Source organism: Nannobrachium achirus (genome assembly GCF_963921795.1).
Source record: "Nannobrachium achirus genome assembly, chromosome: 14".
NCBI classification, from domain to species: domain Eukaryota; kingdom Metazoa; phylum Chordata; class Actinopteri; order Myctophiformes; family Myctophidae; genus Nannobrachium; species Nannobrachium achirus.
The window spans coordinates 23,109,741-23,123,195 of record NC_137821.1 but is presented as its reverse complement, the minus strand read 5'-3'; the positions used below and the strand labels follow the sequence as shown (position 1 = coordinate 23,123,195).

Below are 13,455 nucleotides of genomic sequence, written 5' to 3'. Positions count from 1 at the left end.
ATTACATCATAATGTAATCATATAGCCTATGACTGGTAGAACAAGGGTGCAATTTGTGAAAAGCATTTTTTCTTCTTTCTTTAATAGCCTATGTATGTACTATATACAAAGGAATATTATCTAAAAATCAAACCTCGGTTCGAAGTGGAGCGGTGAATCTGAGCAGCTATACCCTGTGTGTGTGTGAGTGTGTGTGCGCGCGCGCGCGCGCGCGCGCGTGTGTGTGTGTGTGTGTCTGTTTTTGATTCTATGTGTTCTATATCTATGTTTTTGATTCTGTGTTCTAGATCTATGTTTTTGATTCTATATGTTCTGGATCTATGTTTTTGATTCTATGTGTTCTAGATCTATGTTTTTGATTCTGTGTTCTAGATCTATGTTTTTGATTCTATGTGTTCTAGATCTATGTTTTTGATTCTATGTGTTCTAGAGCTATCTTTTTGATTCTGTGTTCTATGTGCGTGTGTGTGCGTGTGTGTGTGTGTGTGTGTGTGTGTGTGTGTGTGTGTGTGTGTGTGTGTGTGTGAGCCTGGCCTAAACAAAACAGCGCCCCTCCTTTAACTAGTGTGTTGTGTGTGGCCACTCAAGGTATTGCCAGGCTACGGACGGACACGGCCAGCCAGCCAGCCACCCAGCCACCCACCCACATACCCACGGACATACCTGTCTATTGGGAGCGCTTTCACCGCTCCAAAAATCAAGAAGATGGCATGGCCAGACTGCAGACAGTACAGCGGGGATCGCTGCCTGTCTTGACTGGGCCAATACACTTTCAATATAGAGGGAGTAGCCCTTCCCAATTTGGAATAATCTTCTCTTTCACTGATCCACAGACTCAGTATTTTTCATTACTCTAAGAGTTCATATCCCCCTGGAGTTGTTGCGGTACCCGAGCATACGAAACAGGGGAGTGATCCGAGCGGTTCATTTCCCACTGCTATTTTTTAACAACGTGTGATGCTTAATTTTAGTTACAGTACATGTTGGCTTGCCTAACCTAGATGTGAGCCAAGTAATGTTATGGGTTTTTCACATGGGATATGACAGACATGTCTAATTAATTAATTTTTTTTAAAGTTAATTTTCAATGAGAGGCGAGCTGGTAGGGGGGCATGGGCTGTTTGACAGGCAGAACAAGTGGGCAGGTGACTGTCACAGACGTTATCTGTCCTGGTCTTGTTTGATTCAGCACAATGGTAACATGCTTACAAACTGAGGAGACGGGTTTCAGCAAAACATCCTCAAGAGTCTTGAAGGGTTGGGGCGCCTGCTGGCCTGGTGGTCAAGGCGCATGCCACATACTAGGCTGTGATGCCTGCTGGCGTCGCTGGTTCGATTCCCGATCCGGACGACCTTTGCCGCATGTCATTCCCCATCTCTCTCCCCGTTTCCTATCAGTCTACTGTCCTATCAAATAAAGGCATAAAAAGCCCCAAAACAAATCTTTAAAAAAAAAAGAGTCTTGAAGGGCTTCAGCATCAGATTCAATTTATACAACATAAACTGTAATAGACTTAATACTACTATTCTGGCCGCAAGCACAAAAGGCCTCTCCATCTTAAAATCCTGGGCTGAATTTCAGTCCCAGGACTGTTTTCCGCATGTTATGTTTATTCTTTTTGCATTCAAAGTTATTCCTCAACTTTAATATCTATGACTACCCGTTGTAATACTTTATTACAGTGAATGTTTGCTTGTCATGTGATTTTTCAGACCTCGGATTTCAACAAAGCATTTGCCACAAACGGCACAGGTAAAGGGCTTTTCCCCTGTATGAGTCCTCATGTGCTGCTTCAGATTACCCTTCACACTAAAACGGTTGCCACAAATTGTGCAACTAAAGGGTTTCTCCCCAGTATGAGTCTTCATGTGCCTGTTCAGGTTGTTGTTTAGACTAAAACTGAGGCCACACACTGTACAGCTAAAGGGCTTTTCCCCCGTATGAATCCTCATGTGCTGCCTCAGAGTTTCCTTTAGACTAAAGCTGCTGTAACAGATGACACAGCTAAAGGGCTTTTCCCCCGTATGAGTTCTCGTGTGCTGCTTCAGATGACTAGTATGATTAAAGCTCTTGCCACAAACTGTACATGTAAAGGGCTTTTCTCCCGTGTGAATCCTCATGTGTTTCTTCAGATTAGTGTTTAGACTAAAACTGCTGCCACAAACGGTACAACTAAATGGTTTTTCCCCTGTATGAGTTCTCATGTGCTGCTTCAGAGTCTCTTTTAGACTGAAGCTGTTAGCACAAACCGTACAACTAAAGGGTTTTTCTCCCGTATGAGTCCTCAAGTGCTGCTTCAGATTTCTGTTTAAACTAAAGCTGTTGCCACAAACCATACAACTAAATGGTTTTTCCCCTGTATGAGTCCTCATGTGTTGCTTCAGGTTATCCTTCAGACTGAAGTCGTTGTGACAAACCGTACATCTATAGGGTTTTTCCCCTGCATGCATCCTCATGTGTCTCTTCAGATACTTATTTATACTAAAGCGTTTACCACAAAGTGTACAACTTACAGGCATTCCCCCTTTATGAGTCCTCGTGGAAGGAAGTTCTTTTGTTGATTTCGTGTCCTGGAACAGCTTATTGCTCGAAGACAATCTTTGTCTTTTCACATTTGGTGTCTTGTGTGATTTCGGTGAGTCTAAAACTGGCTGAGATTCCCTGGTCTGATTCCACTCGTCACTGTCTTCAGTGTCAGATTCAGAACAGCGTGAAGAGGGGCGCTGAGCACCACCAGTTGGTTGTGATGTTTCACAGTCCTCTGCATCAGCTTGTGTTTTAATGTGTGCAGCTGAGGTGCTGGCCGGAGTGTCTGGCACACTGTATTCATCATCCTCATCTTTGATTTTCACTGTTATGAATGTCAATATCGTCTCATCCTCCTCCTTTGGTGCTTGAAGAAGTATATCTTCCTCTTTAATCTGTGGAGGCTCTGGTTCCTCATGGACCATACTGGTGCCCCTATCGTGCTGTTCAGTGGAAACCTCTTCTCTACACATAGGGAAGTGCGGGAAGTCTAGGAGGAGACACATAACATGATGTTCAATTCACAAATCAAGATGAACAAAAACTGTGTATTCCAACATGTCTGGATTTGGCGATACAATCCCAGAACCAGCTGGCTGAAAGTGAATCTCTGTAGAGTTTCTCTGTAGGCCGTTGCCTCTGACGCACAGTTTTAAGAAAGAACGCATCAAACAAACCATCACAGCGTCCACAGAACGCATGCTACTTTATCTTGCTATGTTATGAACAAATTCAGCATTTATAATGCAGGACGTTCCATTCTTTAATATTATACAGAGCCAACGTGAATGCACCCGTGGGACTCATCTCCTTCTCTCCAGTGTGTCTGCGTTTTTCTAAAGGCAGCGAGGAGTGAGCCCCCCCTCCTCCTCCTCCGCTGTGTATTTATAGTTTGTCGAACGGCCGTGTTGCGCAGTGAAACTCTGCAGCCTGGGGCAAATTGTTCTTTTCGGGGAGACACAAGCATAACACTTGGGGTGCCATATAGTCTCTTTAGAATATCAACTTTTTTGTGTTCGTTCAATGTGTACAGAAACGGCAAACAACAAACTTTCTTCTTCTCTCCTCACTACCCCTCTCTCTTCTTCTCTCGCTCTCCCTACCGCTAGACAGAGGAACCTTTTAGTCTTACACAAGCATAAATCATTGACTTTCCAAAGAGTAGTGAATACTATGTACAGTAGGAGATGTGTACTGTACCGAAGACATCACACCTAACCAAATTCTACTGATCTTTAAAATCAATATTAAAACGGTAGGTTACTACAGATTCTGTCCAGTGGACGCATGGTATAATAATAATAATTTATTGATGTATTCGTTTTTGTGCTAATAAGGAGAGAATTTTGGGAAAGCTTTTTGTTTTTCCAGGTAAATTGTTAATAATTGAATATAACCATGATTATAGCCAAATAATATCAAACACAGGTTTAACACTACAATTTCTCAAAATTGAAAACCTAGCAACATCACTGGTGCATTGTTGTTTTCCATTGGATACAGAATTTGTAGACGTTTGCATTCAGTCTCAATTTGGTGTTTGTTCTGTTTTGCTAAATCTTGGTTAACATGTGGACCACAGACCTCACAACCATAAAGACAAATCGATTTTTTACATTTTGGGACAGATTTTAGTTGGGATGTATCTCTCGCTCTCTCACTCACTCACTCACTCACTCACTCACTCACTCACTCACTCACTCACTCACTCACTCACTCACTCACTCACTCACTCACTCACTCACTCACTCACTCACTCACTCTCACACACACACACACACACACACACACACACACACACACACACACACACACACACACACACACACACACTATAGTAATTTAAAAAATGTAATAGAAACGTGCATAGCAGCTTCCATACTTTGCTCTGTGCATTAATTCTGTCATATGCTGACACAGAACACACGCTTAATTCAAACCAGGAATTTTAAGAACATAAGATGCCTGTATGTACCCAGGTATCATGATATGACGATAGATTATTGATACCAAATACACGTCTTTTATTATGTACAACTATGGAATTCATATATTTATCATAAAACTGACAATTGAGCATATTTTACAAGTTTAGTGAAAGTATGAGAGTTATTAAAATAGTGATTGTTGTAATTATTCAAGATATGCATTACCCCACTAATCTACTGCTTTACAAATCATCATTTGTAAAGATTGGCTAAAAATGCCAAGCTTAAGTTAAGATCTTACTCTTTATAAACCGGAAGCATGACGAACAAATGATCTGAAAATGATCTGTGAATATCTCACATCAAACTACTCATTGGTTGAGGCTCATTCATACAGGTTGCTTTTACTCATGGTGAAAGATCGACCTCGTTTCAAAAAAAAAGAAGAAAAAAAAAGAAAATCTGGAGCTTTATCGCAGAGTAATATTTGCTTTCTGTGTGGATGTACTTATGATATAATAGAGCTTCATCTGCCATGTTTATGCAAGGATTTTTCAATGACGTCACACACACTTACAGTTTTACTATCCTACTTTATCCACGTGAAAGGTTACCAAACGTGTAACATTCTTTTAATCCAAAATTACTTAACTCAGGTCCAAACAATAACTACTTTGAAATAAAACCAAAACCAACCTCCAGACATCATTCTATATTCAATACTTAATAGCGTCAATGTTTTTTTTTCATTAACGTATTGATGACACAATCAATTAGTGCAATTCTAGTGCACTATCGAGCAACGCAGATTACGGCGTTACAGCTGATAGCGATAATCAAGCCCAATGAAAACAAAAATAAAAATCCATTCAAAGATAAATACATCTTATCGTTGATTACCTGCCAAGCACTTTTGTCTTCTGAATGGTACATACCTTGATGCCTTCCTGCCTTCAAGAAAGGAGACCCTGGTTCCTCCTGGACCAAGCTGTGGACATGATTGTGGCTCCTCTCCTCCTGTTCAGTGGACACCTCCTCCTTACACTCAGGGAGGACTTGGAGGTCTAGAAGGAGGAGAGAGGAGTCAACTTCAGCCGAGAGCAACTCAAAATGCTTTCTGATTGGACGATATTGATTCTCCTACTTGATTTTTTTTGTTGCAATCACGTGTTTTAGGATTTGTGCTGGTCTTCAAAGTGGTTCAAAGTTGATGAGAATGGAAGGAAGGATTTTCACTAGTTTGATAACTAGTTTAATGTCGCTATAATCCAATTCACTTGAAATGAATACAAAGCAAAACAACTCTGTAACTATGTACGTTATGAAATTTAGACAATTTAGTTTAATTCAAGTCAAAAATATATTTCCATATCTGTGTCATTGGGATTTGGGACCTCTGAAAACGGTCTGAAACTCATGTCACAGTGTAATCTGCCCCTCGCTCCCCAACAACAGCTGACTGGTACAGTAGTCTAAGTACAGTCAATTAATTTGATTGGCTTATAATTGCGCATTCCCACAATGACATCATAAAAATATTAACTCATATTTTATTTAAAGTTATACCATGTAACTTTTTTTATAAAACAAATCTTAAAATTGTCCTAACTGTTAAATCGCTAAAGTTTTAGAACACCCACTCACTCCGTTATTTTCAGCTTCAAAAGCCTTCTCTTTATATGTTTTCTATGAGCCGTGAGGGGGGGAGAATTTCGCGGCAAAATGACGTCATCATACACTACCGGCCAATCACAGCGAGAGTTATACACTGCCGGCCAATCACAGCGCATCTTGAAGTGGGGTCGCTAGGGCGGTCATATTTGTAGTCTCCCGTGTGTCTCTATACTCGGGTGAACGGTGAAGCATGGGTGAAGGAGTCTGTTTCTCCGGAATGCCTGAACGCACAGGAACCAGGGACCCCTCTAAAGATGGGGGTGTCCGCGGCGAAACACGGCCAAAAGACGCGGACGCGACCGAGGTTTGCTATAGAGCTACTGACCACTAGTTGAGCAACTTACACAGTATAGCTTTAAGATGACTTTTTAAAGTGACAGTACCCCTTTAAGTAGTATCAATACAGTAATGTAGAATTACTCAAAACGTACTTGAATAAAAGTATGAAAGTATTGGCATCAAATAGAAAAAATACAAAATACAAATTAGCAGATCTACAAGCTCACAACACATTGGGTAGCTATATTTTCAAATAGTCTACTCTAGGCATAAAATATGGCTTTATTGGTTAATGTATGTTTTATAATATTATATTTTATACCTGCAAAGTAACTAAAGTTAAAATAATTGTAGTGAAGTAAAAGTACAATATCTGCCTCTGAAATGTAGTGGAGTAGAAGTAAAAGTAGGCCTACTGAAAACTAGAATTACTCCAGTATACTCAAAATTGTACATAAGTGCAACTGGGGGGTCTCCAGATGATTAACTTAATGTATAACATTGTTTTCCTCACTCAACAGTAAACAAACCAACATAAAGTTTAAGTGTATAGACTAGAGGGCATTTCTAAAGTGACAATTTAAGAACGTTTTAATACCTCTGAAATGACAAATTAAACATTGGCCAAATTAACAAATTATATTAGAGGCAGAAATTGTGAAAATAGCAGATCTACATGGTCACAACATGCTATTTTCACAATAGAACCGTGTTATACAAAATGCATTCTCTCGAGACAGAGTAGTAGCTGGGACAAGTCCCTTTTCTTGACGATGGCAAGCCAGATTGTAGAAAATGTAATGCCTCAACTCGGGGGGTCCCCAGTTCAGATTATTTTGGGGGTCGTCGCGTCCTGGAAAGGTTGAGAACCACTGCTTTACACCACTGCATGTGGTTGAACTGAAAGTGTTATAACCCACCTGCTCTATCAGGGTCACCGTCCATCGGAGTGTGTTGTGGCTCCAGTAGTGTTTGTAGGGTCTCTATCTCTCTCTGGAAGAGCTCACAGATCAGCTCTGCAGCGGCAGTCAGCCGCTCGCTGACAAACACTCTGACAAGCTTCAGCTGCGACAAATCACATTGTTTTTCCAAAACGCACCATATCTCCTCTGCCGCCGACGCCAGCTGTTCATTTACCGACGACCTGATAGACTCTATTTGACACATTTCAAGGGGTTTAATCGACATATTTTTCATTGTGGTCTCTGGCGGGTCTCTGGACAACAACCTTCTTATTATAACTCTATGACAACACAACACATTTCCGGTCCCCACCGCGCATGCTCAATAATAAAACAATCCAGACATAGAACTGTTGCCTCCCGCCACCTGCTGGAGAAGGTGTGTATGTACAGTTTGCACTGTATGATTGATTGATTGAAGAATGTATTTGCAGTTTGCAACAGGAAAAAGTACAGTTTCGTGACAGCACAAATCACTGGTACAAGGTACAACCATAACTCTATGGGTACAACTAAAAGGAGATCCTAGTACGCTTTACGGCTTATTTACACAGGAACCACTTCATGTATCTCATATTATATAATGTATCTCATATAAACGTATGTACAGTGTGTGTGTGTGAGTGTGAGTGTGAGTGTGTGTGTGTGTGTGTGTGTGTAAAATACCTGTACCTGTCAAACTATAATAAACAAAATCCCCTTCCCAGAAACTAATAACCACTAGCCCAGAAAGCTGAAACATGACGGTCGAATCTCAGAACCGTCGACCATCATGTTTCAGGGCTAAATAACCACAAACATTTACTACTGTTTTCCCCCTTCTTTGGTGCATGGTGTTTTTAAAGCAGAAGCAGTGGGACATCTTGTGGGTGTAATTAAACTCTATACATTCATTTAATAAAACATAGTCATAAATGGTAAATTAAATAATTAAATGTGACCTAAGGCTTCCCAAAAAGGCCCAGTTCTCTTTATTCCTCTTCATGGTCCAATCTGGGATTCTGGTGTATGTGCAGTGAAAATGTGAAATGTTTCATCTTTTACTGCAAGTAATGTCCAACATATAAGAGCATAGCTATACAAAGATAAGGGGTCAGATTGTGTCATAGAGCCAAGCTGGAAATAAATGATGCCTTATTTGGGACAGTCTTGACAGAGCCATCTTGTCACCCTCATAGATACAACTAGAAATACTGCTCCTACGAAACAGTGTGGGCTCGCAAGGAATACCATGTATGGGCACAGATATCTACCCTTTGGCTGCTCTTCATTGGCTAAGGGCCTTTGTACTGACGGGAATTGTTTTGAGGAGAATAACCTTGGACTATAAAGTTTTGGTATAACATACTGATATAACACTGGTTCAAGATTCCCTTTTATTTGCTGAAATAGACCTATTATAGCCATTTGCGTGGCCAGGCTGGCAGCTCAGCGTCTTGGGGAATGATGGCTTTTGGCTCACGTCATTGTACTCATTCAGACTCAGCCCCGATTTGCGAAAATATCAAACCAGTTTGATAGTCTCGTGACAGAATCTGGGTCTCACATCGGGGTCAACAGCAGGTCAAACTACCACCTCACACGATTGAGTAACGACCGAATGACGGGAGCGCGCCGCAACTCGTCTTGATTTTATCACGACTGTGAAATCGTTTTCAAGTCATCAGATGTAAGGGGGGCTTTAGAATGAATGTTTCTCATGTGATTTTTCAGACCTCGGTTTTCAACAAAGCTTTTACCACAAACTTTACAGCTAAAGGGTTTTTCCCCCGTGTGAACCCTCATGTGTTGCTTCAGATTACTAGTTTGACTAAAGTTTTTGCAACAAAATGCACAGTTGAAGGGCTTTTCTCCTTCGTGAGTTCTCATGTGTATCTTCAGGTTTCCCTTGAGCCTAAAGCTGTTGCCACAAACTGTACACGTAAAGGGCTTTTCCCCTGTATGAATCATCATGTGTTTCTTCAGATTGCTTGTTTCACTAAAGCTGTTACCACAAACTGTACAACTAAAGGGTTTTTCCCCTGTATGAGTCCTCATGTGCTGCTTCAGATTTCTATTCAGACTAAAGCTATTGCCACAAACTTTACAGCCAAAAGGTTTTTCCCCTGTATGAATCCTTACGTGGCGCTCCAGATCTCTACTTAGACTAAAGCTGTTGCCACAAACTGTGCAGCTAAAGGGCTTCCCCCCCGTACGAGTCCTCATGGATAGACTCTCTTCCCACTCATTACCGTCTTCAGTGTCAGATTCAGAACAGTGCGAATAGGGGAGCTGAGCATCACTAACAGGTTGAGATGTTTCACAGTCCTCTGCATCAGCTTCCTGTGTTTTCATGTGTTCAGTTGAGGTGCTGGCCAGAGGGTCTGTTTCTTTGTTTTCATCATATTCACTTTTCACTATTTGCAATGTCAACGTCCCATCAGCCTCCACTGGTGTTCGAAGTACTAGCTTTTCTTGTTCCTCTTTAAACTGTGGGGGTTTTTGTTTCTCCTGGACCAAACTGGAGCTCCTCTCCTGCTGCTCATGGTAAAACCGCTCTTTGCACAGAGGGACACAGTCTAGGAGGAGAAAAATAACACGATAGTTCAGTGAGGACACTCATTGAGATAGAAACTGTATTCCAGCAATGTTACACACCAAACATATGCTCCTGACAGGTGAGCAAACTTAACAGTATCCGTAACTCACAGCATGGACAATCATCAATACATTTATTGTATTCTGTTTGTGGTGTGTCTTGGTGAATGTAAAGCGCAGGAGTCAGGACTGAATGTCTACAGAGCGCAGCGGCAACGAGTTACATACAAGATCTAGGAAGGAAGCAAATAAGCAGCCTTGTTTGCCTTTGGAGAACCATGCACTACAGTTGTCAAAGATTAGTTGTGCAACTGTGATATAAACAAAGGTGGACGCAACTGACCACAAGCATTGTCTATATATGGTCATTGGTCAACAAGTGCCACAATTGATAAATCACCATAATGCCTCATTCACACTACAGATATATAGTTGAACGTTTTGCTTGGTAATTCAATGTAATCTCAATGGAAACCAGCTTTAAAGGCTGGGCGTGTCGGCTGTCCTTGGAATCCAGAAGCTGGTTTCCATTGAGATTACATTGAATTACCAAGCAAAACGTTCAACTATATATCTGTAGTGTGAAAGAGGCATAACTCTTTGTTAGAATAGCAGGTTCACACAACCTTATATTTAGAGATTTATCACATTGGAAACATATCAACTTATCATGATATGCTTTATACTTTAAGCCGGTATCGGAAAAGAAAGCAGAATGAAAGTGTGCCTAAGACGGACCAGCTTGCATGTGGTTGACACTGACAAGTGTTTTAACCAACCTGCTCTATCAGGGTCACCGTCCATCAGAGTGTGTTGTGGCTCCAGTAGTGTTTCTAGTGTCTCCATCTCTCTCTGGAAGAGCTCAAAGATCAGCTCTGCAGCCGCAGTCAGCCGCTCGCAGACAAACACTCTGACAAGCTTCAGCTGCGACAAATCACATTGTTTTTCCAAAACGCACCATATCTCCTCTGCCGCCGACGTCAGTTGTTCATTTACCGACGACCTGAGAGACTCTATTTGACACATTTCAAGTAGCTTCAAGTTAAACGTCATCATATCGTTCTAGCTCTGGTCTTTGGTTCCATAGATTTGATGATGATCCACAGTCAGGGGAGCTGGAATGTAAACACAAGAATAGACAATTCCGGATCAACGTGTTTCGCCCATGCTCAATAAAGAACTCACCTCACTGTTGATTTCCGCCACCTGCTGGAGAAGTAAAATGAAGGAATGAATGTCTGAATGAAAAGACAAAAAGGAGATAAAAAAACCCCATATAAAGCAGTTAGCTACACAGAAATGTATGTTGTATTAAATACTCTTGCACAATACCAGTTGACCAGTGAACTGTAGGCTATTCATGAAACTGTACCTTTTCCATGCAACATGAGGAGGGAGACAGGGAGTGAACCCCTTTTTTGTCTTTTTTGTTTTTACACACCATCAACTTAATGGCCAAAATAATGGCCTCAAGTCATTTTTGACTGGAAAATGTTATTTTATATCCTAATTGAAAAGGATCATGCTGTTCCCGCCACTTTTAGTACAATATCCTATCTCAAGAGGTACAGTATGTCAATAGTCTGATTGGGTGAAATAGTTTTTGATAATTTTTCTCTGTTTAAAGGGGGAAATAAATAATAATAAACACGGATCAAGTACAAAGAAATATATAACCATCCTATATATATCCTTTTTTTTAAAGATACGTTGCTGGGCTTTATGCCTTTATTGATAGGACAGTAGACTGACAGGAAAAAGGGGAGAGAGATGGGGAGTGACCAGGGCAGGTATTTCATGGAGGCCATGAAGGCCATGGCCGTCGTTACCCCTCAGTTTGGCCTTGTGCCCCTCAAACCAATGTCATGACCTGAGGCCACAGTGGCCTTAATGCCCCAGCTAACTGTTAGCCTGATTTCAGACTCTACGGGGCTTGAGTCTGAAGTTGTCTCCATTCTATTTGATTGAAAAGGGGAGGGGATTTAAAATTTGAAATTCCCAATCACAAGAGATCTGGTGGGAGGGGTTGTGTTTGACTTTTGCACACAAAACATTCCCTCCTCCCCCTCCCCTCTATGACATGCACCAAACAGGTCATTGTCTTTGATGTTTCATTGATTAGAGAGAATCACTAACGAGCTATCGACACTTGTAGTTGCAGCTCTTCTGAAGATCAAAGGAGGCAATTAAGAACGCTGGTGAGCCACCCCTCCCTCCACTGTTTCTGTTGATTTTCAAAAGTTAGACGCACCCCTCCTCCGTATTGCATTGATTTCATTGGTCGGTAGGCCAAGATACCATATCAAGAGACGCGTCATATGACACATCCAGACCAAGAGATGCAGTTCACTCAGAGAGTGGGCGGGTCTATTGGCTGGAGCCAGGCTAGCTAACTGTACCACTTTCTCCTGTCTCTTTCTGGTCAATAGCCCCTTTTCCACTGGCCCAACACCACACCACTCCACTCCACACCGCCCACTTGTGCCAGGTTTTCCACTACAAGGACCGGGGTAGAGTGGTGTGAAAGTGGTACTAAACGTGGTGGCACTGACTTTGCATTTAGACCACCAGGATATAGTTGTAATACATGATAATTGATTCTATTGTGTTATAACCACTATTATAATCTATTATAGTGTATTATAATTATCATAGTAATACATTAATACTTTATAGCGTATTATAATTTAGGATAGTTGTAATACAAATTTATATTGTATTATCACAGTTAAAAGGGTCAATTTGTTTCTTACCGATAGGGATACTTTTGTGTAATGGAAAATGTAGATATTTTTATGTGGTGCGGTGTGGTGTGGTGTAGGCGAAATGGCTCTTCAACTGTGGTGAATCGACCAGACAGGCCTGGTGAAAAGGCTCTCCTCCACGGCGAAAGTGCCACGGGAAAATACCAAATCCATCAAGGCGAATAAGTTATAGGCGAATAGGCTGGTGACCGTTTGTTCTGGGTGCGTCTCGCACACCCATAAAGACCGCCGTAAAAAATTGTAATTTGTAGCCTATTATGTTATTGTCATTTGTGCAAAACGAGAATAAAAAAATAATAACACATAAAATCAAGCCAAGGACTTCGAATAGCACTCCAAGTAAAGTATAGACCCCCTGGACCATGGCCCATATAGCGACATTTAATATTAACGCCAAGGTCAAGGAATAGATCATGGCAACTTCTCAACAGGAAACTTTTATTTATAACTTGCACATGTGACATAGGCCTACTTAAGTGGAACCTAGAACAAAGTTCTGCCAATGCAATGACCTAAATCACAATAATGAACAACAGCCTAACATGGCAAATATTGTGTTGTGTTACAGAACAATACAGGAATGGTCGGCATCAACAGTAAACAACTATCTGCTGGGTCAAAGAACAGCATGCTTCTTTCCCTCTCTCTCTCTCTCATTCGTGTCGGTAGCCAGATAAGTCGCCCTCTTTCAAAGTCGCCCCAAACTCGTTTCCCAACGGGTCTGTGGCCTTAAGCTAGATGCA

The 13,455-nt window shown here is 41.3% G+C and overlaps 2 protein-coding genes across 2 annotated transcripts in view; both read right to left on the bottom strand.

Moving 5' to 3' along the window:
* LOC308297926 (uncharacterized protein) overlaps nucleotides 1–7,604 on the bottom strand; it is a gene marked incomplete at its 3' end in the record, with an annotated part of 33,556 nt that extends 25,952 nt beyond the window's left edge. The window contains exons 1-3 of the mRNA XM_080741490.1: nucleotides 7,329–7,604; nucleotides 5,391–5,519; nucleotides 2,515–3,017 (exon numbers count right to left, since the gene is read on the bottom strand). Coding sequence (XP_080597616.1) covers nucleotides 2,515–3,017; nucleotides 5,391–5,519; nucleotides 7,329–7,596 — 900 coding nt within the window. The 5' untranslated portion in view covers nucleotides 7,597–7,604. The remainder of the gene's footprint in view (nucleotides 1–2,514; nucleotides 3,018–5,390; nucleotides 5,520–7,328) is intronic.
* A 681-nt stretch (nucleotides 7,605–8,285) lies between these two features.
* On the bottom strand, nucleotides 8,286–10,973 carry LOC308297925 (uncharacterized protein; the record flags this gene model as incomplete). Its single annotated transcript, XM_080741489.1, has 2 exons — nucleotides 8,286–9,928; nucleotides 10,727–10,973. The coding sequence occupies 2 exons, from the start codon at nucleotides 10,971–10,973 to the stop codon at nucleotides 9,006–9,008; spliced, it is 1,170 nt and encodes a 389-aa protein (XP_080597615.1). The 3' UTR covers nucleotides 8,286–9,005.
* Between the last annotated feature and the right edge of the window lie 2,482 nt (nucleotides 10,974–13,455).